This window comes from Thunnus maccoyii, chromosome 6 (genome assembly GCF_910596095.1).
Source record: "Thunnus maccoyii chromosome 6, fThuMac1.1, whole genome shotgun sequence".
Taxonomy (NCBI): Eukaryota; Metazoa; Chordata; class Actinopteri; order Scombriformes; family Scombridae; genus Thunnus; species Thunnus maccoyii.
The window spans coordinates 15,524,961-15,552,737 of record NC_056538.1 but is presented as its reverse complement, the minus strand read 5'-3'; the positions used below and the strand labels follow the sequence as shown (position 1 = coordinate 15,552,737).

General features: G+C 40.0%; 1 protein-coding gene across 8 annotated transcripts in view; it reads right to left on the bottom strand.

Moving 5' to 3' along the window:
* The window catches only part of gria4a (glutamate receptor, ionotropic, AMPA 4a), a 107,340-nt gene that overhangs the window by 58,191 nt on the left and 21,372 nt on the right, over nt 1–27,777 (bottom strand). For all 8 annotated transcript variants that reach the window (XR_006096750.1, XM_042415475.1, XM_042415469.1 and 5 more), the window contains exons 3-7: nt 9,183–9,422; nt 5,862–5,914; nt 5,478–5,609; nt 2,664–2,717; nt 1,610–1,768 (exon numbers count right to left, since the gene is read on the bottom strand). Coding sequence is in view for 7 of the 8 variants with exons in the window: in XM_042415475.1 (XP_042271409.1) it covers nt 1,610–1,768; nt 2,664–2,717; nt 5,478–5,609; nt 5,862–5,914; nt 9,183–9,422 (638 nt within the window). In the remaining variant the exon portion in view is untranslated. The remainder of the gene's footprint in view (nt 1–1,609; nt 1,769–2,663; nt 2,718–5,477; nt 5,610–5,861; nt 5,915–9,182; nt 9,423–27,777) is intronic.

Here is a 27,777-nt window from a genome sequence, read left to right as displayed (position 1 = left end):
GCACACAGACCACTTGGTTAGGGTTAGGGTTAGGGTTAGGGAAAGATCATGGTTTGGGTTAAAATAAAAAATAAAATAAAAATGTCCTGATGTCTCACTAAAAACACCCACTTTTGTCAGTTGAAACGGGAAGTGGACATTGGTTTCAAGGTGGTCTCGAATCCTGTTCTCTGCTGATTTCCAACTTGCTGCCGAGAAACTTACTAACCATCCACCAACCCGTCCTCCTCCTAATAGGAAAGATCAACTCATATAGATCTCACGTGAACTACATCGCTTTAGAAATGTTGAGATGATGCGTATTTTGGAAATGTTGATATGATACGTTTTGTAGAAATGTTGAGATGGTACGATTTGTTGAAATGTTAATATGCTACATATTTCATGTGTTGAAATGTAGATATTCAATGTTTCTGTGGTTTGCAGAAACGTAAACTGCCAATGTTTTATTCTGGCGACCAGGCTGCTCCGCCGCTGCTCCTACTGTTTCCGCCATTAGCTGCTTGGCCTCAACTGCTTTGTCTGTATCTTCTTCATCCCCTGAGGAAGAGGAATCAGGCACCGGCTGGTACTCTTCATCATCACCTGTGATGCTGTCATCCTCTGAGGAGGATGTGTCCTCATCATGGGTGGACGATGTCTCTTCATCAAGGGTGGATGATGTCTCTTCATCAAGGGTGGACGATGTCTCTTCATCAAGGGTGGACAATGTCTCTTCATCATGGGTGGACGATGTCTCTTCATCATGGGTAGATGATGTCTCTTCATCAAGGGCAGAGGATTTCTCCTCATCCTTGCTTGCTGAGCGCATAACATAATTTTGTGCTTGAAGCAGCGAATATGACCTTCTTGCCATCTTGCCAGAGAAAAAATAATCTGGGAGCTGTTAGGCTTACTTATAGCTACAGGTGCTTTCAACATGTATATCAAAGGCAAGTTTACCTGGGAAACCCTCAAAGCTGAATAGCCTGCATCAACAGAAATTCACTGCAACTTGGAGGAAGGATACATCATAATTGATTTCACTCTATCTTGCAAATACATATTTGCGCTGCAGTTTCACACACATGCACTTTTTTTTCATGCACACACAAAAATCATTATCTGACATCCTTAAAATTACACCTATGTCAAAATTGTGTCATTCATTTGCTTCAGTGGAGTGCAGTAAGCCATCGTACACCCCTAATGGAAACTAAGAATATTGCATGAATTTGCTCCTTAGGCCAAAAATTGACCAATGACACTATCTAATGGAAAACATTAAAAACCATAAATTTCAAGTGTTGAGTTCAGAATGAAACCCAATTTGAATTGCACTTTGTTGGTAAAATGACACATTTGATCCACTCCATGGCTAAAATGAGCACGTCTTTGTTTAGAGACAATATGTGTATGCTAAATGTCTTTAAAGAAGCAGCCTTTTCACCACTCAAGCAAATTGTTTTATTGGCATACAAAATTGCCCCCCACCCCTCCGATTTCATCAGGTGGGACAATGATATAGTTTGATGCGGTTTGTTGTAAGATTCCATGTTGGTTTTCCTCCTGTCCTCCCCAATTTTTTGAGTCACCAGCCACCACGGGTATGTATGTATGTTTTCATTACCTTAGGTGGGCTTTCAGATCCAGGGTACTCCCTCTGATCAAGTTTGTTCCAGCGCTGCATCAGTTTAATGACGATAGGCTTGCTGAAGTCCACCAGCTGGAAACCAGTCACGTTGGCCCCACCATGCATGAACCTTTCCAGAGATATGTCTTTAAAACCCTGAAAGACAGAAAGACAGAAAGAAAGAAAGAAAGAAAGAAAGAAAGAAAGAAAGAAAGAAAGAAAGAAAGAAAGAAAGAAAGGACAGATGATGCAAACACAGAAAAAAATACAGAAGGATGAAAAAAGAGAAACATGAGTTGAGTTCCCTTCCAAACTAGTTAATGGAGCATAGAAATGGACTTCAAAACCTTCTCATAGAGCGTGTGCACCTCAGCTGACCCTTTATACTCCACACACACATAGTTTATCTGACTATTTATACCTCTACTTAATATGGAGTGGCTTCCAACTGCTGCGAGTGTGACTTCATGCAGAGTGACACTTTGTGGTGAAGTGGTCGTGGAGAGGGATTCATTTGGGAAAGGGCCAGAGACAGAGGTAAAGACATGCGAGGGTTATCCTGGGTTGATGGATGCTAATTGCTGAAAGCTCTGAGAGCCTATCTAGCTTGACCTGAGCTCAGTGGCCCCTTTTTCACTGTCCCGGTGAGAACAGCTGTGTAGCAGATTTTAAGGATTAAGGCTGAAGCAATACTTAATTTACTGACATGGCTATAACTTTGCTGAGGAGAGACAAGTGATAATATACAATGACTTTCTCATCTAATAATCAGATCACATAGTAGTATGGGAATATTAAGAAAGATGTGTCTGTTTTTCTGCTAATAAATGTACAATAGATCGTGATTGTGTGTGTCATGGCTGATCCCAAAGACTTTATCTTGATGATGTGTATGTGTGTGTGTTTGCCAAACACCTTGCTGTCTTCTCTCTCTAGCATATTAGAAATTGAATTATCCTCATGTACAATATCAAAACAAGATGTTACACCATCACTGTAATAAACATGTCTCAAAATAACAGCCAGCAGCAATGCCATTAAGAGGTCTTACCAGGTTTGCTATGATGTAATGGTAGCCTTTTACATGTTTGCCCACACTGACAGCCTGGAGAGAGAGAAACAAAGAAAGGGAAAACATTGTTAGTTTGCTATCTACTGATATTGCATGTGTGACAAACAGGCTGTGGAGTCAAACTACAAATAAAGGAACCTCCCTTCCAACTCTCTCCGGCTCCCTTGTCTTCCCCAAAAGCAACTGCGGTTATTTTATTATGCTGATGAAATGCAAAAGGAGGACTGTGACTCTGAGGACTTCACTTGTCCTTGGTACCGTTCTGGGGCTTGTTTCACAAAAGATCATCACTTGCAAATTGCGAGCCCTACAGTCCTCATGTATGCTCATGTGTGGGTCACAAGTATGGTGCTTTTTTAATAAGTTAAATGTGTCCAAATTAATGTGAGAGGAAATGTTCTCCTGTTGCAAACCGCAGCTTGCATATTACACAGTTGGTAAAACAGGCCCCTGGGTCAGACTCTGTAGCCTCTTAGAACATTTATAGAGCTTCAGTAGTGTTTTCGAGGGTAGAGCTCTCTCAACCAGCCTGGTCCCGATGGTGTGGTGATTACTTTACTGGGTAAAAGTGTGCCCAGATCCATTTGCAACAGTTGGTTGCTGCAAACTAAGAGGAAACCTTTTTCATACAAGAATTACATTCATATTTTATATTAGCAAAATACATTTTGGAGGAAATGTAATACAGTACTTCTGGCATTATATTTTTAAATCAACATTTCAGAAAAAAACATTTCTATTTAAACATATTTGCAAAATGTTTTTGGGGTCATATCTTGAATTTGAACATATGTCCATGTTTTTCAGCTTGCCCTACAACATCCACTCATGGCAACTAGAGCATGAGTAGGGTATGTCATAAATATTGAAAATCTCAACGCTGATTGTATGAGACAGCACAAGAACCCTGCTATGTTTAAGTCAAACACATTGTAGACCCATGCACCACGCCAACCTCAACAACCATATCATCTTTTCTCACTTCATACATGAGCCAGTGGACAAAAGTCACTGTTGCCTGTTAGGCTGGTATGCTGCTGCTGCTCTTGGTCATTGCATGTGATTGCATGGTTGCTGCTTTGGCACAGAAGTCAACTTATAGCTGAAATTCTGCTCAAAATGATGTAATATTTGTATAATTATTTTACATTTTAACAGTAGAATGTAGTGATTAATATTTTTTTTGGACAAATAAAAGAGTAAGCACCTTCATATTAACATAGCACATCAGCTTAATTAATAAATTGTTCACATTCTTTTTCTCTGTCCTACTCACACATATCAGCAGCTATATACTGACACAGACAGATGCACACACACACACACACACACACACACACGTGCAGCGCAGCTGGCAGGGGCAGACAAACAGAGCAGTCTCTGTCTCACAGAGGGGACGGTAGCCAATGCCAGCACTGCAGAGCTCACCGTGACGAGAGTGTGTGTTTGTGTCTGTATGCCCTGTCTCATCATACACTGATGTGTGTGTGTGTGTGTGTGTGTGTGTGTTCATGTGTGTCTCCGTCTGTCTGTTCACTCACCACAGAAGCCAATTAAGAAACAGTCTGTCTGGTATGTTGCTACTCGTGTGTGTTTGTGTGTAGCTGTATACGTAGGTACATTTAAAAGCTGGTGTGTATGTATGTTTGTCAGGCTGTAGCATGTTTTTATATCTTTATGTATTACTGGTAAGTGTGTATGTGGGGTATGTGTTTATGTGTTTGTGTGTGATTATGTCTGTGTGTGTGTGTTTAGCTTTGTGTGTCATTGAATTTGTCAGATGTGCAGACAGAGGATCAGATGTGATGACAGGTGGCAGAACCAATGGGATGTTACACCGAAACCTGAGTCAAAGGGCACACACACACACACACACACACATATCCGCACCAACTGTCAGAGCCCAAGTCTCAACCATCAAGCAAGACGGATAATCTAATGAACTTGGACAAGCGTAAGGTGTCAGAGTGTGTGCCTTCATACACTGTGTATGTGTTTGTGCTTGAATTATGTATCTGAATGGACAGTACGGTGTGTTTACTGCAACAACACACGTTGACGTATCTGTTGGGGGAAGTCACATTTTTCATTCCGCGTCATGAACTTCAGGAAAAAACTCAAATCTTGTTTTCTGTCTAGATGTCAGAAAGCATAAGGATCGCTGTTACAACTAGCTGGCTGATGCAGACAGACACCAGTAATACAGTGAATAAAACATTATGGGATACTATAATAATCGGTAATAACTGACTGTAATTGTTATAAAAGTTTATCACAGGGTGGTTTTAACCACTTAAAAATTGACACAACAGTCTACTCTGTTGACTATAGTTTCAGGTAGTAACTGTGTGCCATTATAGTGTGGTTAAACCTTATTATCAAGCGTTAAGTGCTATTAAGTTCAGGTCAGTGATGTAATCTCTGCCCTCTCTGTCTGTAGTAATCTCAGTGCCAGATAAAACTATGCTGTGGCCTCCATTAAAGCATTATCTCATGATCTAAAATGCTGCAGGGTTCCTCAGGTTCCAGATCAGTGTCACATATCTTCATGCACCTGCAGTCAGCTAATAGTGATCTTTTTATCTTGTTATGCACTGTATTTAGGGACCATGCAGAGTTTAGTAATGTAATGTGTGATGTAGGAGTAAATAACAACTGCTATTATTTTAAAATAATCTCATGAAGTTAGGTGGGTTTACATGCCTGATTACGTCCCTGACTCCAGTACTAGTAGGCTCTTATTATACTATGTGTTGTAGCCTTATGGTTAATGTAGTGTATTAATAATAGTACCTGTTCTAGGATGCTCTGTAGTCTTTCAGGCTCCAGGTCAATGACATATTTCCGCTCCTGACGTCGATCCAGGTCTTCTAAGAGTCGGCGATATGCTGCCTCATTGAAACTCTCCACACAGATCGCACTCACCTGGATTAACACACATGCATGTATTCATAGGAAATGTGTAAGTGAAAAAAAATGCATGTAGGAACAAGGTCATGCAAGTAAGTTGACAATGCTGTGTGAGGAATTAACAAAAACCACAGTGTAAATATGTGTGGGCACTCTGCGTGTGTGTAGTTGTGCAAGCTACATACGTATGTTGCATGAGATCATATGTGTTATGGTGTGTGTGGTTTTTTGGCCTGTTTCCAGGGATGTGTTTGTGTGTGTCCTGACCTGCCAGCCATTCTGGCCCGCTCTCTCCATAATTGCCTGCAGTATTGCATAACCTAGACAACAGAGAGTAAAGGAAGGAAAAAAAGAGAGAGAATTAACAGTTCACAAAAGGTGTACTTGGGATATGGAGTAATTATATTTTGCCATTTTTGCTGTAATGCTTAAAGCCAAAAATTCCCACCAGTATTTAGAAAATCTTTTATTTAATCTCAGTTACCACAATGTGCCTGCACAAGATGCTGAAATCAGCAAAGTGGTTGCAGGTGTGCATTATTTTCCGGCAGATTCACCAGCCAATCTCATTTAACAAAGCAATACCCTGATGTCTTCTCTTCAAAAGTGGAGGGTAAAGCACTTAGCATCCCAAGCAAAAGTCCTCTCTTGACCACCAAGTTTATCAGGAGACAGAGTTATGTGCTAAAACAATTGACTGTCACTTTCATTGTGAGTGATATGGTTAATAGTGACACTTTATTGAAATTGCAACTTATCTGGGAACACAAATCCAGCCTAGCAGAAAAGAAGAAAGGATAGTTTTTTTCTTTACAAAATGATGGAGTACAGTTTTGAATAGGGAGAGGATACCTCTCAGCGTGATATTAAATGGGTTTGGATGGAATTTCAAAGGTAATATGATCCAACAGTATGAGCTGCAAATGGCAACATGAGCGACAATGAATGACAGTGTATTACGTTGAACAGCTGTCTAGATGGGTCAAAACAAGAGGAAATATGAGAATAATGAAAGACAACTCAATTATCACCATAATAATCCTTTATAATATTGGCACACATTTCTCATCACAATAATCTTTCTTCCAATTATGTTGTTAACTCTGTGCTGAGCTAGGATAGGAATTGGGTAAAAAAAAAGAGTCATGTACGCACACACACACACACACACACACACAAAACCACAGCTACACGTGGTGTACATTTCTGCATGAAACACAGTGACGTGAATAGACACACACACCGCAGTGCAACAATGCCGAGTGTAATCCTTTTCTGGAGGTAGCTCTTTACTACTTGAGTTGAAACAAAAAGCACATCTGAAGCCTCGGTAATCTTGGTGTGTATGTGTGTGTGTGTGTGTTACGTTTGTGTATACATGTATTGTTGTGATTTACATTGCAATGGAGTCTGTCTTTATGTGTGGTTATGAGAATGCATTTTCAGCTTTTCAGCTTCACAAATGATGTTGTAAATAAGTGTGCCCGCACCTAAATGAATGTACTTGTGTTAAGGGTTGCACTTGTCTGTGCGTTGTTTATGTGTGTGTTTTGCTTGTACCATATGTACATACATTAATCTTCTGTATGTGAATTTATGCGCATCTTTGTATATGTGTGTGTATGCATTTGTCTTTGTATACATGTGTGTAAGTATGTGGACATACCTCTGTTTGTATATGTGTGTGTGTGTGTGTGTGTGTGTATGTGTGTGTGTGTATGTCAGCAGGCTGTCTGTGTAGTACAGCAGAGCAGGGAGCATAAAACAGATCACAGCGTTACTGCCCATTTTCCAGCACATTACCGGCAGCAGGGCCTGATGGGAGCTTATAATGAAGGGCCCTGCCTTGGCCAAGTCACGGGTGAGCACAGCCCAAACTCTACGCATCCATCCTTCGCTCCATTTCTCCCTCCCCCCCCCCCCCCCCCCCATTCTCTCACTCTCCGCCCCCTCCTATTACTGTTATATGCTACTGTATATCCCTAGAGGCTTGTGATCTTGTTTGTCCTCCTCCTTTCTGCCCCTTCTGTACTCTCCAATCTGCCTCCCTCCACTGCCTCCCATCCACCTGTCTCATCCTCCTGTCTCTTCCCCTGCCACCTTCTTTGTCTCCTCCTCCCTTGTTTCGCACCTGTCTTTCCTCTTCTCTCTCTTTTTGGCTGCTCCACCAGCTCAACTCACCTAACCTGTCTTTCCTGCTCCTGCCCTTGTCTCTCTTCTTTCTTCCTCTGCTCCCCCTGGGTACTAACCCAGACAACCTGGACCAGAGGGAGGCTGACAGAGGCACAGAGAGAGCACACACACACACACATACACACACATACACATATTCATAGACAGTGCAGCTCACTGATTTCCTAACACGCCACTATACCGTGGTCTGGGGACTCTGCGTCATGTTTGACCTGTGTTTCTGTCCCTGTGGCAGGAAACTGTGTGTGTATGTGTGTGAGAGAGAAAGAAAGAGATAACGTGCCAAGCATTTCTATAACAGGTTATGGGCTGAGGGTGTCAGCTGTGCCTACTCCACTAATTTACATGCACTGCATGATTGGATGGTTAAATTAAAGGTGGGTGAATGCTGCAAGATTTGAGGCCAAACCCTAGTTTCTGGCTGAAATCACAGCCCTGCTTCTGCAGTTGTATTCTTTCATCAGGACAATGTGGTTTCTAATGGCACAGCCTTTGTGCTTCTACGTGCCTCTGACATAAGACTGGGCCGGCTTCTACCACCACACAGGGCTAAATTTGGGAGTTAAATTAAGGCAAAAACAATCCCAAATAACACCAAATAGCCTTTTAAAGAGATGATTATGACTTGATGGTATTATAATAGTGTTTTCAGCATGGCATTCCAAACTGAACCCAAATTAATGAATAATTTTTCATGCAAAAAAGTGTTTTGAACCAGAGTAATTTGGAAATCTATTTTAATCTTCCGTAACTGAGTTTTGAATATAGTCCCACAGACAGAAAACAACAGATCTACCCGTTACCTCTTATTATCACAGCAGAGTTTATGAATCTCTGGTGGTGCCATAAAGACACAATGCGGCTCCAGTTACAGTTATTTGGACTGTTCTAGTATACAGTGAGTGTAGACTATAATACTGAGTTACAGCCTCTTTTGCATATTTTCCCCAAAGCCTTCTTTGACCTTTCACTGAAAAGCCAACAAGGAAGGAAAATGGAGGAGAAAACAGACGAGAGGTGGTACAGTGATGTCTTGCTTACAACAACATGATGCCAATTGCTGCACTTTGATGGTAACTGGTAGAATTAAATAAATATACCATCAAAATCATGCACTGAAACTCACTCTAGTCATTCACATTATTTCCCTTAATCCCTGAACCCAGTGACCAGTGATGACTAATATGTTTTTGTTTTGTACTCTATAAAAGAAACAGCTTAAGGGTCCAAAAAATAACATTGCAGAAAAGCCTTTTCCAGAAGCTTGAAAAAAAAATCATTCATTTTTGGGTAAAAAAAAAGGCAATTAAATAGTTTGAGATGTTTTATTTTGTAACGACAGCTCTTCGTATACCATGTTAATGTACTTCTATGTACATACATTTGCACATTTACCTCTGTCTGTATCATAGAGGAAGACAAATCGGCTCCAGTCATAGTGGTCCAACAGTGACAGCAAAGCCCCTCTGATGGACGGCCGGAGCTGCAGGGTGAACTGGCCCTCTCCTTCAGTGGGGAAGCTGGGCGTCACTAGGCTGATGTGCAGGGCCCCACAGAACGACGTCAGCGTGTTCACTGAGCGCTTGTCATAAAGGCCAAAGATAGCGAAGACTCCCCTTGAATACTGAGAACAGACTGATGTGAGGAAGGAAGAGGGGAGAGAGGAATGAAGGAGGAAGGAGAGGATAAATGGAGGAAGGTGGGGTATTGGGATTAGAGGGAGGTAAGAAAGAGGGTGAATGGAGACAAATTAGGGAACATTGATAGAAAGTATACTCAGTGACAATGTTTTTGAAAGCTTTGCATTGATTTCGCAAATGAACAGAGTATAAAGAGCAAATAAGAGGGGGGAAAGGAGGAAAGACATACAGCCTTTAATTAAATTCACACTGTAGAATCTGGTTAGACATGTCAACCATTTTAATGACCCGACAGCTTTAGCTTGTGTCAGCTATACCTTCCCACTCCTAATTAGACTCACAAACAACACTCTCTGAGTGGTGTGTAAGCATCCACAAGAGTGACGAGTCTACCAAAACAGCCAGATGAAACTGAGATAAATCTAAGAAATGCAGTCATTTTTAGATCTGTCCTGTTGAGTTTCCTCTGAAAAACAACTTTTTTTTATCCAACATAGAACGGATGCGGGCACCAAAAGCAAAATCCCTCTCTGCGGTATCACATACATGTAGTTATGAGTGCAAGCAGGCACATTTGTACGAATATGAGTGGAAGTCAGACTACCCAATAAGCCCCTGGCAAGCAATTTTCAAAATGTCTGACTAACACGAAATCATTCCCACTAGCCAAAACTGGCATGGTTGCTTATACAGTTGTTAGGGAAATTACAGTCAAATAACCCCACCTGCTGAGAGCTTAAAATCCTCAAGATCCATCCATGCACACACACACACACACACACACACGTACACACATAACAAAACCCTTGACCGAGCCGCGAGCTCACTTCAGATGTGAAGTCATTTTCCACTACAACACTGCAACTCAGTCTTCAAATACCCCGAAGCTTTCATCCATGACAGAGAGGCGAGTGAAAAGCACTGACGTCCTCTGCTATCTCACTTTGGCAAAAATCTCTCTTCTGCTTTCAGTTTGTCGTTCATCTACACGGCCCTACCGAAACCGTGTTTGAACAAAAATAGTGTGGGGAATCAGTGAGTCCTGCATATTCTGACAAATCAACCAAAATGTGCACAAGAATCCAGCGAGTCAAGTGTCTAAAAGTGTGTGTTCTTTTTTACACACTTAAATGTTTCTCCTTGTCCGTCTACATTCTCTTTCATCTTCCCATTTCCTCTCTTCAGCCCCATTCATCCTTCTTCCAGGCAAGCACGACTTGAGCCTCAGCTGTATGCTGCATCATAATTCACTCTCCACCATGTGATACATCGCACTGAAAGTAAACAGTAATACTGCAGACTTTGCTTTTGGCAACGGCTGACCATCACGCCGTAACCCCTTCTCTCCCTCCTTTGATCTCCTTCTACATCACTTTATCTCACACCTTTTTTCTCTTTCTTCTGTTTTCATGGTGGACGCTGCATCCATCCTCTCTCTTTCAGCTTCCACCATCCACTTTCCTTTCTCTGCTCTCCCACTCTCCCTCTATGACTGCCTCCTCTTTACCCCTCTTTCTGTTCTTCCCTCTCTCCCTCCTCCTGGGACTCAGAGTAATTCCATTATCAGCTATAAGCCTCAGTGGGGGTAAACACTGAGGGAGATGCAGCTTTGACGGTTCAGCTTGTGGCAATTAAACAAAGCTGAGGCCTCTGCACCCAGGAGGCGATAAGGCAGGGATTTAGTCTCCGATTATAACGGGAGCTAAATGTCTTCAATTCAGAGAACTAGCATACTATGTAGCCTACTTAGCATGCGTCATTCAGCAGGAGCTGAGTCATGGTGTCCTCAGAGTCAACGTATTTAGTGTCTTCCAATTTGAGTTTTGAAGCATTTCCAGGTTTTATTCGATACTTCAGAGCACATAACAACATTAAAGATGGTTATAGAGATGAGACTGTGTGTGATAAACTTCTAAATGACAGGTGCAGTATTTCACCGCGACAGCAGAATGCACAAAGATATTTATGCTATAGTAATTAAGTTGACATCATAATTAATGCTCAGAGGATATGAACAAATCAAAAATCAAAATAACAGCAAAATAACAGGGGTTGAAGTGAACAGCAAGCAGAGACAGTTTGGTCAAATGCGTGTACATATTCAGACTGACACACACAGAGAAAATTATACTTGGTGTTCATTTTCGATGACACCTGACTGATCTGATGGCTCTTGGCTGAGGGAAGTAATGTGCTTTTACAGTCTAGGGGCAAAAGGGAATCAAAATACAATTGAATTTCGTTGACAGCAGTGCCATGGAAAATATAATTTCCTTGTTTTTAAATGAATTTGTGTTTTTGAGATCAGCTGTTTCTGGGCACAGAGTGAGAAAAAAAGGAAAGTAGCGGAACAAAAAGAAAGCCTCACACATGTGATCAGTCATACTGTGTAGCAGTGTTGAGTGCTGCCTCCAAACCAGTTTATGACTTTTTGTGAAACTTTACTAAAACTACTGGCCTAGATGCAGTTGTGACATCACTCTCTGCATATTGTATTTTTCACCTTTCTCCTGGGTCTCCATTAAAACTTAAGCAAATATTGATAGCATTTATCCCAAACCATTCTGTTTTCAAACAATACCAAGACATCTGCAACCATACAGACATACGCACAGGCCCAGAGCACATAGAAAAACCCCTACGCATGTCTCATTCTCCATTCATCCACTCTCTCTTTCTATGTTGCTCTCCCCTATCCTTTACCTCATCACTCCCTTATTCCTTTATTTTCTGCCTATGCTTTCTGATCCTGGCTTTGCCTCTCTGACTATCTCATCCTTTCTTTCTCCCTTGTTTCCCTTTCTGATGTACGTCTCGATGGGCTTGTTTCGCTGCAACCCACTCCACCACCACCACCCAGCCGCAAGGCTGGAATGTGCCAGACAGTGGCGTCATTGTAATAAAATGTGTGCTAAGCTTGCTTCATAAAGCTTTAATGAGAGGAGGGGACCAGCGGCATGGTGCATCATCACCACACATCAGACACAATAGGTCTCCTGGGACTTCCTCTACCTCTACCTCTTGTTGCCTCCCCCTCGCTTGTTCTCTCAGCATCTCCATATGTTAGATTTTTTTTGGTGTACATCCCGGTGTCTTTTTCTGGTTCTTAATTGCTCACTCCGTCTGTCAAACCTCTCTCTTTCTCTGTGCAGACCTCTCCATAAATCTCTTTAAGACGGCCCCTCCTTTATAGGCATTACTCTTCACAGTATATCAGCTTCTGCATCCTTGCATCTTCCCCTGCAGCTATCCCTGTCTCTCTCTCAGTGGTTCATTTCATTTGTGTTTCTGTGCATTTAGAAAGCCCTCTCAATCATGTGCATACTCTGCATAACTCCTCATTTCTTGTTTATATTTCAAATTCAAATGTGGCTAATTTGCATAACAGGGGAGAAAATATGTGGCTCAAGCAGTATAATACTTTCCAGACTAATATCTTCGCTCACTTTGTTTCTCTAGTATTGTTTTCAATGCGTTTGCTCTTTCCCATATTTCTCCCATCCCTCTCCCTCCCTCCCCTCTTCTTTACCTCTCTCACTATGTCTCTAGACCGGCCGCTTGTTTGTATTTCAAATGACAGCAAGAACGGATGCTTACAGATAAACCTACTACTGATTTTACTGTCACTACAGCACCACATAAAAACACATCCAGTCACCTATGCATATTTTGAACATACAAACACAGAACCACCTCTCCTCCAGCATACACACACACACATATAAAACTTTCAGACTTGCAGTTCCTTCTCACCCATTAGTATGAATAACAACCATCTAGTGGCTGAGACATCCTCCAGACAACCACAGAAACACAGAAGAAATACTGCAAGTTCTCATTACCTGCAGATAAAGGCTGAAACAAAGGAAGCACCTGAGGGAATGAGGAATACATACTAGTTTAAAAAACATAAGGTGTATTTTTTCTGACATTGCTAGGGGCTACCTGCAGTACAATGCAGCGATACCTACAGGGTGATGGAAGGTAAATGCCAATAATAACTTTTTATGAGCTGTATAATTAGGGAGAAATCTACCGCCCAATACCTTACACTGACATTTCACATTTAAGCCATTTACAGTAATAACCTCAGGAGAAGAAAGCTCCTGAATGAATGTTTCAGTACTGTAAGAGTTTTCAGAGTCCTTCTTACAGAGAAAAGCAAGAGTATAGCATCTTAAAGCAAGTGGTGGAATTTCTACAATGACTAGTGTATAATAAATGAACACTGAAGAAGATGAAGAAAGAATGTGACAAAGCTAAGACACTGCAGACTTGTTTTGCAGCTGTAAGAGGTGTTAAATATGAGCGAAATGACATTAAATTGTGGTAACTTTTGTGAAATGATGTTAAATTCACCTTGAGTTAGTTCCAAGCCAAGGGCTACAAATTAGAAGAAATATGTCTCATGTCTTACTTGCTCCAGCTCTGGATACCTAACATCTTCTGTCTCCCATTCATCTATCCACTGAACTACATAATGTGCAGGTTTTGTCCTACACTTGGATATTTAGGGTGACAAACAAACAAATTCTCATACTTATGCATTGTTTTTATGGAGGATCCAATGTTGACATCAGGATTATATGAATGCCATTCTAAAATGTAGATATAAATGTAAATCCCAAAATGTAGAAATCTTTTCTATTCATTGATAACAGCCCATGTAGAGCCCAACATAGTTGTATGGATATAAAATATGTAAAGGTTCCCTCTGTAGAGACAGCGAAACACTACTTTTATACTGACAATGGCACCTTCTCTGTTAAAGAGGAGCGGCGTTATATAGACAAGACAGAAGACAAAGTCTGCAGATCAATAGTTTCTGGCAGAGAGTACAGTCATTGTATGGATTTCATATTTGTGCATCTACAGTACAACATAGATTATGACACAATGGAGCAACTTCTCAGAAACAAAGCACTGGCACCTGAGAGGGTAGAAAAGATTTTTTTTCCCAAAAATAATGCATTTTTATTATTTTACAGTGTTGTTTACAAAGAAAAAAGACCTGAAACAGCCAAACACATGCCCCTTCATGAAGTCCATCTTAAGATTATTTTTAAACCAGACAACAACTAGTCATCCATCTTAAGCAGCAGTTTTATGATGACAAGCCAAAAGCCTGCAGATCAATATTCTCGGGAGGAGAGCACACTTGCTGTTGGACGATATCTAATTTATAACAGCATAGGCAATAATAAGTAGGCATACGGGAGAGCATTTCAAGCTGTGGTCATCATCATCATACCATCAGCTGAGAAAACCAAGAGTTTCCTATGACCTGTTAAGAAAAGGGCACGCTCTAATTAGCTAAATTATGTCTGGTTTAATAAAATTATTTAATGATATAAAATATTCCAGCTTGTGATGTTCAGTTGCTGAGACATTAAAAAAAAAATTTTTAAAAAAATTAAATACTGACAACAGGCCTCAAGGGTGCTCATCAGCGGCATTATAAAGACAAGATAAAAGATAAAGCTTGACAATCAATAGTCTGGCAGGGGAGTTCAGCCACCTTATGGATTTCATATCTGATCCTCTCCATAAGAACATAGTTTACAAGATAACTGAGATGCAACAGCTTCATAAACAGGCCAGTGATTATTGAGAGTGATAGGATATTGTGCGCTGTGCCGTAGCTGTGTGTGTCCAGCTCTCTGTGCTTGTGAATGGGGCCATTCATTCCTGTCTGCTTCCTTCGCCTGTCTGTCTATCTTCTCTCTTTCACAAAACTGCCTCAAGCAGAGAGAGAGAGAGAGGGAGCTTCAGTCATTCTCAGCAAGAGAAGGAAAGAAGAAACATAGAGAGCGAGCGAAAGCGGGAAAGGAAGAGAATGGTTCTGAAAACTCACAAGGGGCTCTGACAGTGAGGAGAGAGTGCATTTCTGCCAAGCAGACACTGCAGAGAGACACAAACAGAGGTAGAATGAGAAAGAGTGTGGATATGCTGTTCTGCAAGCCAGTTATGGAACAGAAAAGGCTGGAAATTAGTCCTTAAATGCTCTCACAGCTCTTTGTGAGTGTGTCTGTGCGTGTGTTGGAGTGGGTTGGTAAATGAGTGCACACAAACACTCGCAGAAGGACACACACTAACACCCACACACGTGGACAGAGCTGCTGCCTCAAAGGCCGTCTAGAATAGATCTCTTTTTTGGCTCCCCTGTCAGAATACAGGGCTGAATATGAGGTTAAAGGTGAGGGACAGCAGGAGAAAAAGCTCTTGGGTAAAACTGCCACACTTCACTTCTTTATTCACTTTGATTACATCTTTCCACTTCTCTGCACCTGTTCTTCCTCCCTCCCTCCTCCCCTTGCTTCTCCTCCAGGCCCTGTCCCCCAGGCTGCATGAATAAAGCTTCTAAGAATAAAAGTACTGATTGGGGAAAATGAGGGCAGGTACCCAAGAGGGGGGCAGCTATCTCTATGGCCTTTGGTGTTGTCGCAGTTAGTGAATATGCTAATAGTTGCTGACATATGTCTTCTTCCCTCTTGCAGTCAAAGGAAATCAACCACCGTGCCGTGCGAGAACTCAGTTCTCACTTGAGGGTAATTTTTGAAAAAATGATCAATTTTACGGCTGGCTGTGATGAGATGAAGGGAGAATTCAATAACAATCAGAAAGCAAAAATATTAAGTATACAAAAGGGATAATACTGGCTTCTTTCCTCACTCATGTTCCCAACTGGTTATAACATCATTAATATATTAACATTATTTAGTTTTTCTTTAGCATAGAATTTTCTGATTGCCTATTTTATCCTTTCTATGATTAGTTTTCCTCTATTGATTGATAGCAAGACTGGCCACCTGTGCATAAAACCTTCAGAGACTTGCTGCTGCTAGAATAATGGATTCACTGTTTGCTTTTCAACTGACATTTTAATATTTTTCTACTGTTTCTACTGTCTAGAAAAATTCTACATTTTTCTAGAGTTTGCATGTTCTCTCTGAAGACATGATGCAGGTAAGGTGAACTGACAACTCTGTTTTGCCCGTAGATGTTATGGTGTTTATCGTTCTGTATGTGTTGATGTGATAGATTGGCAACCTGTCAAATGCATGCTGGTAAAGCTCTTTCGTAACAGGACAAGTGGTATGGAAAATGGACAGAAAAATGAATAATCGTTTATTTTCTGCTTATATGAACAACGAGAGACCAATAACTTAAGACATGCATTAACGTCTGGAAATCTGGAAAAAACATATAATTTAAGCAGAACTAATGTTTGGGGGAAATCTGTCTGCTTTATAAATACCAAATGGGTGGCAAGACTGTGAAATTGACATTTCATAAATAGCCATTTTTGGGTTTCACTCCCTAGTTTTTAATACTTTGTTGTGATGTGTTGCGAAGCTCGGCACATTAGGGAAATCACAGGCTTCAAAAATTACTTTTCAATATTAAGTTCCTGGCATTTCTCTGCATTAGTCAACAGTGGAAATGGAGAGGGACAAGAAAATAGGACGTGAGGGGAATTACATGCAAAGGAGACTGAACACTGATGTTGGTTGTCGCTGGTATGATCTCAGTCCAATGAGCCATGGATATGACCAATCAGCACTTCTGTTTTATTTTCTGTAAAGTCATGAGGAAATGAACACATTTTGGTGACGTCTCATTAGTGTCTAAAGTTCATATCTCTTAGCTCAGCACATTAGTTGGAACATCAAGCTTGTCTGGCACAATCACACACAATGACAGAGGTGTTGCTCTCCCATTAAAACAACAGAGAGATATTACCCACAAAACTGCTGATATCAAGTATTCTACATGTTTTCTGAAATTGGAGCCTACCATAACCAGCAGCAGTCCTATAATGTACAGTATATTAGGCAATGCCTTGAACGGCAAGTGAAGTATGATGCCTCCAACCAGTACTCCTTGTTAAGCACACACACAAAACAATTTCAGATAATTAACCACAAGCAGAGAATCCTTGGACTAAAACGACAATAAAGCCACTAAAGTGGACACACTGCTAACCCTGTTTGCTAAATTGGCATGCATATCCAATTATGTTAAAAACAGAGTTCAAAATGTACCAATTTTCTAAACTGAGCTGCACAACAACTAAAATTAAATTGTCCTCTAAAATAAAACCAAGTAACTCAGGGGTCAGGGTAGGATGAGGAAGGGTACCTTTACGAATCATGATGTACTGTACAGCATTTGACCACAGCAGGATTATCAACAGTTTTTTAAGAAATTAAAAACAGGATGGACAAGAAATCAGAATCCTTGAATTGGTGAATAGGCTGTTTAACTGGCTGCTATACAGACTTTAATGACATTGTTATGTTTGGTCTGTGAGATCTAGAAATCATTGCATCACCATGGCAAAGGATCATTTTGTTGAACATTCAAGCAGCAATTGCACTAAGCATTCTGCATTTCTAAATCTAATGCCCTTTAAAGAAAAACAATTCTTGTTTTCATGGCAGCATTATAAAAAATGTCCTTAGGACCTGTGTTCATTGACGCATGTTATAAATCTTGTAATACTGTACCCGACAAAAAGAGGCTCAGGGCAAAACAGCGACTCATAGCATATCCGCTCACAGCATGATACACCAGTTAAACATGCATTCACACATGCACAAAGCACACACACAGACACACACACACATTTTTAGCTAGAATATTGACAATGTGCTGTAGAAACTTTGGCTCACCGATGAGGTCTGCAGCCACAGAGATAAAAGATAGAGGGAGGGGGAGAGAGGCAAGAAAAAGATAAGAGAGAAAAAGAGAGGGAAACTACATGTCACCTGTCATGGTGCTGTGCTGTGTGCCCCTAGGACACAGTCCTTTAAACGGGGCTAATCTGTGTGTGCATATGTGTGTGTGTGTGTGTGTGTGTACGTGTGCATGTGTGCGTATAAGAGAGAAAGATGTGACAGAGAGCCTTTTTACTCCAGTCAACTTTAAGCACTACTAACAGTAGCTAAAGCCCTGCGGGCCTGTCCAGTATGAACACAGTCATTCATCACACACACACACATACACGTACACACACACTCGCACACACAGTCATGTTTCTATCACTTCAGAGGACATTACATTCATTTCCTGGAGGCTTATCCTAATCTGAAGCATAACCACCACATGCCTAACCCTAACCTTTACATAACCCTAAACTTACCTTAACTTGAAACAAATATTCACCATAAAATGAATGATTTACGTTAAAGGGACTTGCTTTTTGCCTCCATAAGGCGAGTCCCCACAACATGAGGAATACCTGGTCCAAGCACACACACAAACACACACACATATACACAAAGAAACACACGGCTGATATCAAAACCATTCATCACAGCAGGCAGGGAAAGAAGGAGGAGAAGAGAAGAAAGTGAGGAGGGGAGGAGTAACTTGCTCACTATGCTAGACTCATAGTGTATGTAAGTACTCTGCTTTCATGTCCCCCTGAGGGAGCGATCACACAGGGAAACCTGCAAAAACACATTGGTTTCTCATGGTATGGCATACTCGGCATGCGCCCCTCTCTTGTGATGTGCTTTTTATTTTCCTTGCGGTTTTGTAGCCATGCATAAACCTTCAAATATTCTCATCTTGTCAATTTCACACTCAGGCCTGACAGCCTCAGGTACATGGAGCCATTTTTCCCCAACATGATTTACCTATAGGCATTTTTGAAGTGGATGCCTCTGTTGCGACATGTCTCAGAGTAATTGCTCCTTAAGAGTGCATAAACATGATGAGTGTTCATACTGCGATCACTCAGAAAGAAGTAGAGCTTGTTACATTATTACAGTGTGCATGTACATACAAGGCTGGGAATATAACACCAGTTCTAAAATCTCAGACACATACATGTATAAATCAAATTGTGCCTCCATGTTTTTCCCATTTTCCCATTTATAAATGGGAGTTCTTTTAAAGGTCAGCTGAAAATTGGGACAAGTTTCAGCTAATTTCAACTTTGAATGCAGCAGTGAGGATTTGGATTAGTGTCCAGTGCCAAAGGTGGTGCTGCATCTGGTGCGTCTTCCACAGGAGAACAATACAGTCGCTCAGTTTATCACTCTTAACACACTGCAAGTCAAAGAAGTAACTCAGAGACAATGACGATTACTAGTCAAAGCTACAGTATTGGCTGCAAAACTGTATGAATACAAAGTGGTCCATCTTATCTCATAAGTAAGCACTGACCACCTACTAATGCACAATGAAGATAGTGCAACAGATTGAGAAGCTTTCAGGGACAAATCTGTGTAAACCTCTTTTATAATGCAGCTATGGTCTCTTGCTGTAAAAACAGTTGAATGTCTCTTTGGCTTTCATATTACCTCTGACCTTGTCTCTTCTTCTTTGACAATACAATTTATGGGTATACAATGGTCAGAAATGAATGAGAGGAGGAGAGAGATATTGGTTGTGAATTGAATGTGGTTTCTCACAGGACCTTTGAGATGAAACAGGCACACATTCCAGCCAAATACTGCATCAGGCACAACTGTGTGTGTGTTGTACGTTTATCCTTTTCCATCATAACCACAAGGAATGGGAGAATATTACTTGATGGAATGTCCTAAAAAGTAATAAAAATATGTGCTCATCCCTGTGTACATGCATGTGTGGCGCACACATATACACAAGTGTTTGTGCGCGTATGCCCTTCCAGCTGAGTAGGTCCGCAGTGATTGAGTGTGCTCACAAGATAAACAGAGCAGTAATTTAAGAGAGGAAATGACATCCCACTACCCATTTCTCCTGCTGTCTCAGTCCTCACCTTGCTACCCCTCATTCTCTCTTCAGTCCATCCATCTCACTGTCCTGCTTGTCTCCTCTTTCCTCTTCTCCATCTCGCTCCATCCTCTGGCCTCTCATGACTTTGACCTACTCTTCTATTCAGTTCAACTCAATCTGTCTTGTTTTGATTTGGTCAATTCAATACAATTCAATTCAATTTGAACTCACTTATCACAAAACAGTACATGCTCAGCCGGCTGTGGCTCAGGAGGTAGAGAGGAATGTCTGTGGATTAGCCTTTTGCTGTTGAGTGGTGGTTCGATCCCGGGTCCTCAAGGCCACATGTTGAAGTGTCCTTGAGTAAGACTTTAATCTCCGAAATGCTTCCACTGGCCAAGCATTGCACAACGTATGCCATGTGTGTGTGTGTGTGTGTAAATAGGTGAATGGGATTCAAATTGTAAATTGCTTAAGAGATAAAAAGAGATACACTATACAAGGACAATCCATTTTTACAACATAAACAATGTTGTAAGATGGAAGCAGCTATCAAACTACTTTTAGATTACTCAAATCAAACAATTTTGTTGTCAAAACTCATTCATAATTTAATGGGAACTAAAGAGACTCTGATGCTATCCCCATTAAAGAGGAGCTCTGATGCTATTTGTCACTGTAAAACAGTAAAAAAAAAAAAAAAAAAGCGTAGTGGAGGTACATTACACTATGCTACACTAACCACTGTCTCTACATAATATGAAAAATGCATGTATGGTCTGTACTGATGAGGTACATTACTGTAGCTTACTGACTACTTTAATGTACAATAGATACAATAAAGAAGGATGCCACCCTGCTGTCTCACATCCATATCATGTGAGTTTAAAGTGGAAAGCCTGTGAAGAAAAAACACAAGGCAAGAGAAATTAAACTGTTAAGCATTTTATTCTAAAGAAGACTAAGGGAGAAAATACTAAACACATACTGTATTAGTACATAAAAGTCTAAAACACATCAGTTCCACCACATTTTTCTGATTAAGCTTCGAAGACGTTTTTTTATATTAGTCTGTTTGCATTTTAGAGTGATCCTTCCCTCAGCTTTCAATTTTTATTAATCCTTTACACATACTGTCATGTAACAAGACATCACCTTGGTTATTATTTTCTATTTTTCCACATAGGCTACCATACTATGAGTGGCATGAATGAGATGTGGAAAGATGAGATGTGGCATTATGCATCTGTGCAAAAAACATCCAATAGAGTTATTTGCTAAGTTTAATTTGACATTATTTTAGCTATTTTGTTACATTATTTTTATACAATTAAAACAACTGAACAAAACAACCTGGTATGCACAATTAAAATTTTAATTGAATTGTTATAAATAGCCTTTTCTGTTTTTGCTAATTAATGCGTAGTTCATTTATCTTTGAAGTTTGCATAGAGTATGCACACATACTGTGTGTGAAGAAGTTGTCTTTGCTGCTGCTTAAAGTGCTAAGAGCTGAACATATTTGTACAAAATGTGCCATTGTGATTCAAGTTAACAACCAATTTTATCCAAAGAGCTCTGTGCTTCTAGTTGTCTCATATTGTCTCATAGCAACAGTAGGAACCATGACTAGCACTTTTTCCAAGCATCTGCTGAGTGCTGCTACAAGCTAAAAAAAACAAAAAAAGAGGTGTTTGGTGGACATGAGCTGCGTAATTGGAAGAGCCAAATCTTATTTGTTTATATCAATATCAGTTTGGTGATATGTCTCCTGCTCCCACAGCCACTGAGTCCCTACAGAGCTTCGCTCCACAGCTGACCCTGAAGTGGTAACCTGCTGATAGAGGTGAAGAAAGTATTTCTGCACTGGGGTCAGTAAGTATTACTGGCTTTTTATTACTGTGGATCTATTCTACATGAACAGGTTCTTATGTAATGTAATGTTTGACTTCTCTACTTCAGTTATATGCTGTATCTAATAAAATTTGGACATTAGCTGCATATACTGGTGTGCTGTGCAGCGTAAACACCAGCTGAGGACAATAATTCTTACCGCTCTTAAAGTAAAAAACATTAAAAAACAAAACAAAACACTAAGAACATGCTTTTAAAGAAACTAGCAATATACTAGAATGATTTAGCACCATCAGGGATGTAAACAGTGGTTGGTATATTGCAGAAATGGCTGCACATTTAATGTTAAGGTACTTTATAATCAGCCACACTGCTTGATTCACATTGAAATCAAAAGTCAAAAGAAAAGCTACTTATATAAAGAGCTCATGTGCACCGGCAGTAACTGCGAGGACAATCAATCTAATCTCTGGTTGAACAGTTTTCCAAAACAAAACATTTTCACATGCGGCTGTGAAACCTCCAGCAAAATGTCCAATATTGTAACCAAAATTGCATTCTCTCAAAACCAATCACCAGATTGTGGCTACTGTATGTGTGCCTGCTGAGCTCCCAGCCTGGGTAAACACAGACTGTCTTAGACAGAAGGTTTGGGATTCCAATACCAACAAGTTACTCATTAAAGAAAACTTGTGAGCAAACTTGCCTGGTAATACTTCCAATGCTAATGTAGTTGTCAAGGACTGAAATGAGCTCCAGACATGGGGGAATAATTCAGGCAAGTTGGTTTAAAGAATATTGATTATGACGACAGATGACTCTAATTAGAAAGCAAACAATGACTAATCTTTGCATAATCCGCTGAATTCTGGAGGTTGCTAATTGACTTATAGTAAATAGCCAACTTGTGATCATTTTTCAGGTAGCCACCTGTAAATTCTGGTGAAATTAATTAAAGAGTCTGAAACTCCAATCTGAAGCTAACTAGAAACTCTGTCCCCTGAAACACATTTTCTCATGATATTTCATGCTGAGAGAGGAAGGCAGGACAATTGTTGACCACATAACTGGGTTGTCCCACCTTTTTCAGAAAACGCGCTAGTGTGAGGTTAGTAAAATCTGCAACATTTTGGGAAATACAGCAGTGTTAGATGTGTTTGGTAACAGATCTAATGTTCAAACACAGCACCTCAGCTGGTAGAAATGCAGTCAGGCATTTTTTCCTCTCAGAAGTGAAACTGCTCTTGTGTCCAGTTACTCATCTGGTGTTTTACTCTCTTTGTGAGGCTGTAACATCACTGCTAGTGGTGATGAGGAGAATTACGCCTCACTACACTTCACATAGGTAAGTGATGGGCAAGCAATGGAATATTTAGTTTGGAGCTTTATTTACTAAACTTCCTGAATTTTATTTGCTTTGTAGCAGTCTAAAAGTTGTTTACTGGGTATATTACTTTTAATGAACACTTTAGGAAATAGAAATCACAACTTTATAAACAGCAAGTTTAGATCACTTGCATCTGTCATACTATAACATGTCAGTTACAAGTAACATATGACAGCATCTGGATTGATTACTGATAGAAAGATAGTGTTCAGATGACTATAAATCCCAATTTACTTTAAAGGGGGATCATTGATGGTATCAATACTGTTCAAACTTAAATATTTTACCTTGACTATCTGTTTACCAAACATTGGGATTACATTGGCCTTTAGATAATATGCACCTGCACAAAACACACTGATTGGTGATTACTTTGCATGCAAGTCTGCCATAAGTGTCTGTTGTTGCATTTATCTACTAGAATTTTTTAGATAATTCGACTCACATGTCTTAGTAAAGCACACCTGAAAAAGAAAAGTGAGAGAAGGAGAGATGAAGAGATGAAGAGACAGAGGGAATATATGAAGGAACTAGACCTTTCCCTCTCGTCCACAGCTCTGCCCCAGAGTGTTGCTACACTTTCTCCGCACACAGACACACTGCAGGGTAGCAGCACAGTGAACAGTCCTTGTCCCCAAGCAAAAAGCCAACCTCTGCTGATGAAAGCTAAACAGACGCACACATGCACACACATTCTGCCTTATTTGCCAAAACTGCATGCTCATAAAGTTCCCTCTTCCCTCAAGACTATCCAGCATAACCTTAGTTGAACTCTAACACTTCGTAGCATCAGTGATACATAATATGCAAACACACACACACAAATCCATAATTAAAGAAACACAAGTTCTCTTGAGACCTGACTACACATTATCGTGGTGATAAGAGTTACACCCTATCTAAGCCTTACCAAACTAAACCGCACATGAAGGACAGACAGCGTTCTTCAGTTTCTTTCCAAAAATGTTGCTGTGAAAATTCTTAGGCTGCCCACATAAGCAGTTTAACTGACCTCTAAAAAATAACTGTGAACCTAATCTATTTTGAACACTTTCCCTGGTTTACGATTGCAGTTTTGTGCTGCCCTTTCTTGGTGAGGGGATAATGAATTGCCTCCAAAAGTCTTACATCCCTAAAGGTTACTTCATGCTCTTCAAACCCCTTTCCCTTACAAAATATCTCAGTTTACATTTTAACCTTTTTCTGAGGCTCTCATCCGGAGAATTACAATGAGTGAGCAGGTAGAGTTTCAGTATGATGGACAAGCACTTACTGCCACAAGAGACCAGGAACCTAAGGTTATTATTATAGAGTAGTCCATCAAAATGCTGCAGTAACTAATGAATTAACCATGCAAAACATGATTAAATGTCAAAGTAAACCCAGTTGGGGTGGTAGCAGGTTTTAAGAGAGATAGAGGACTGTGACCAGAGGAAGGCTGGTTCAAGTATGGTTAGGGGATAGCAATGAGTCAGTAGTGCTCCAGCTTCTTTCAACAACCACTGTTGAGGTGCCCTTGAACAAGGCACTCAATGTGTATTGCTCTAGTGGAGCTGTTCAGGGGCCAGTGAAAAAAATGACAGAGATGGTTGTACAGAGAGCCACATGCATGCTAAACAGGGCATTGCTAGTTAAGTTCCAAGTAGTAAAACCGGTATTAAAGCATAGATCTGTAGTTTACTTCAGTTCTTTGCTGGAAAATGAAGCCCCCAGTGCCACCTAGTCTTGCACACTTTTTCAGACTTGCATGTGTTCCAATTTACATTGAAATGATTAATTGCTTAATTAATTAATCAACAGAAAATTGATCAGCAACTATTTTGATAATTGTTTTGATATCATTTCATCATTTTCAAGCCAAACATTTGCTGGTTCCAGTTTCTCCCATGTGTTGATGCTGCTGATTTTCTTTGTCTCCTATGATACATATCATGCCACATATGATGGAACATTTTAACAATTTTCAGACATTTTACAGATATTTTAGAGATAAAATGATTAATCAATTAATCTAAAAAATTTGGCAGATTAATTGATAACAAAAATAATTGTTACTTGCAGCCCTAGTTCCAATAGGGGGACTTTTAACATAATGACAAATGAGTATCTGCTTCTGTACTGGACAGTAAAACCCTCTCGTTTAAACATCAGATATATTGTTAGCAATACAATAGCTACAACTCCCCAAAGGTTTTGATATCAGCTATGGCTCAAGGTCTTCAATAGCTTCGAAAAGAATGGACAGAAAATACATCACAAAGTTTCAGCTTTTTAGAAAGAGCATGATAGGAACCCTCTGTGGAAAAAAAAGATTTAGAACTGACAGCTACAGTAGTGTAACAGAAGCTAACACTGAAATGGGTCGAAACTATACGCTCCTGGAATCTCTTATGAGTACTTTCATGTAAGACAAAGTCAGCAATCCATTATAGTAAAAAAAAGAAATATCCCATGAGCTGTTAACAGAATATTACATATAGTATACGAATAAAAACAGATGAGGAAAATACAAAAAACCAACACTGAGTAGCAGTGATGAATCCACACTCTAGATTCAGCTGACCCAGTGTTTATGTAATTAAAGTGAGGTGAGAGTGCAAAAACACATCAGTATTTACTGCTGTCTATTGTTTTGACAGAACTAGTTGGATAAACCATAAGCAGAAGCATAGAAGACTCTTGCTTTCTTTAAATGGACACAGTTATGACGAGCAGAATACTGTCAAGTATCAAATGCACATGTACACACTAGGACTGCAAGATGTGTAATTACACTGCAGCTGCTGTACAAGATTTGTGTCCACAGTAAACATAAGTCTCAATACACAGTTGTGGAAGCTGTAGAATTTTTCTTCACAATGCGTTTTTTCATTTATTTATTTATTTTTTTTCCTGGGTAGGGAATCTAATGCTGAGGATTTGCCCAATGAACACAATGAAAAAAAAGTTTATCAGAGACGCATAGCAGCAGAATGTCCTAGTTAGAAAGCTGTTTGAAACAGATTTCTCCTTGACAGAGAAATAGTCGAAAAAGAAATGTTACTCAGGTTCTTTTTTTTTTTAAATTTAAACATCAGTAGTCAATATGCACAGCCAACACATTCATGCACTGTAACACCAACACATATAAGTTCAAACAAAGACATAAATAGGTGTGAATTAGTAATAAGTAACTGGCTTGGGAACATGGGCAAAACCAATGATGGCAACGACTGGAAGAATGTTGTATGTCAGCAGAATGTTTCTCAAGTCTGCTGAATAAGAGCTTGTGCATTATTAGCCTAGTTTACACAGCTAGGGTTTACTCGTTATCTATACATAAAAAATCATTCTCAAACTAACATCCACTGGTATTTTGCATTTTTGTAGGGTACTTTTATCTTCTTGCATCTTAATAGAGTTGGTAAATCAATTAATTCAAAGATTCATAGGCTGGCTTAGGTCAGCCACAATAGTTTCCCTGTAGCAGAAGTCACATTATTTACATACACCACTGGCCTCATACTCTATACATACGCACACTATTACACATGCGCAGATACACATTCAGAGCCTTATCTGCACATCAGGCTTCCAGGAGCTCTGTTTGATAATGACTCAGTCTCTCTCTTTCTTCAGGCTAAGCTGTTTGCATGCAGATAAACACAAACAAACAGGGCAGATAATTGCACACAAAAATGAAATATGAAGAAGAATGTGCAAAGGCATGTGCGGGATATGAACAAATGCTTGGATGGATGGTTGGATGAGCACAAATGCAGGAACACACATACTGTACAGAGATTCAGTGAATATTGCAATTCACCGCCTATACTATGCCTGGGAGAAAATATCCCATTTGTTACAATTAATAAAAAGAGACATGTTTCCCAAGCTTGATATGTAGTTAACGTATAATGTGTCTATTCAGTATCTCTTTCTCTCATGTCTCATTTTCTCTCGGCTGGCAGCATTGTATCTAGCATCCACAGCAGCCAAACACTCAAAAAGTCCAGAGCTCAGAACGCAGAAGTCGTCTCATGAAATATAGATTCTTGCTCTATAAAAAGAACCTACAATCTATACCCTCTGGTCTTTTAGAGTTGTTTCTACACAACAGGAAGTGATTTGGAGGGGTATGGAGAGTGATGATGTTAAGAGTTCCTTTAGAGATTGAATCATATTGTTGATTATTTATATTGTAATAGACATTTCCTGGTTAGTTCAGTGGCAAAAGTGCAGGTAATGTACCTGTGACATGCAGTGATGCAGCTGTTGATCAGAACTGGGTTCCAGGGGTCAAGATACATTGGATGGTTTTAAAAGACAAAAGATCAGAACTATTTTCCATGTCCATGCTACACCATGCCAATCAGAAACACTATATTCATCAGACCATAAAGGATAAAAAGCACAC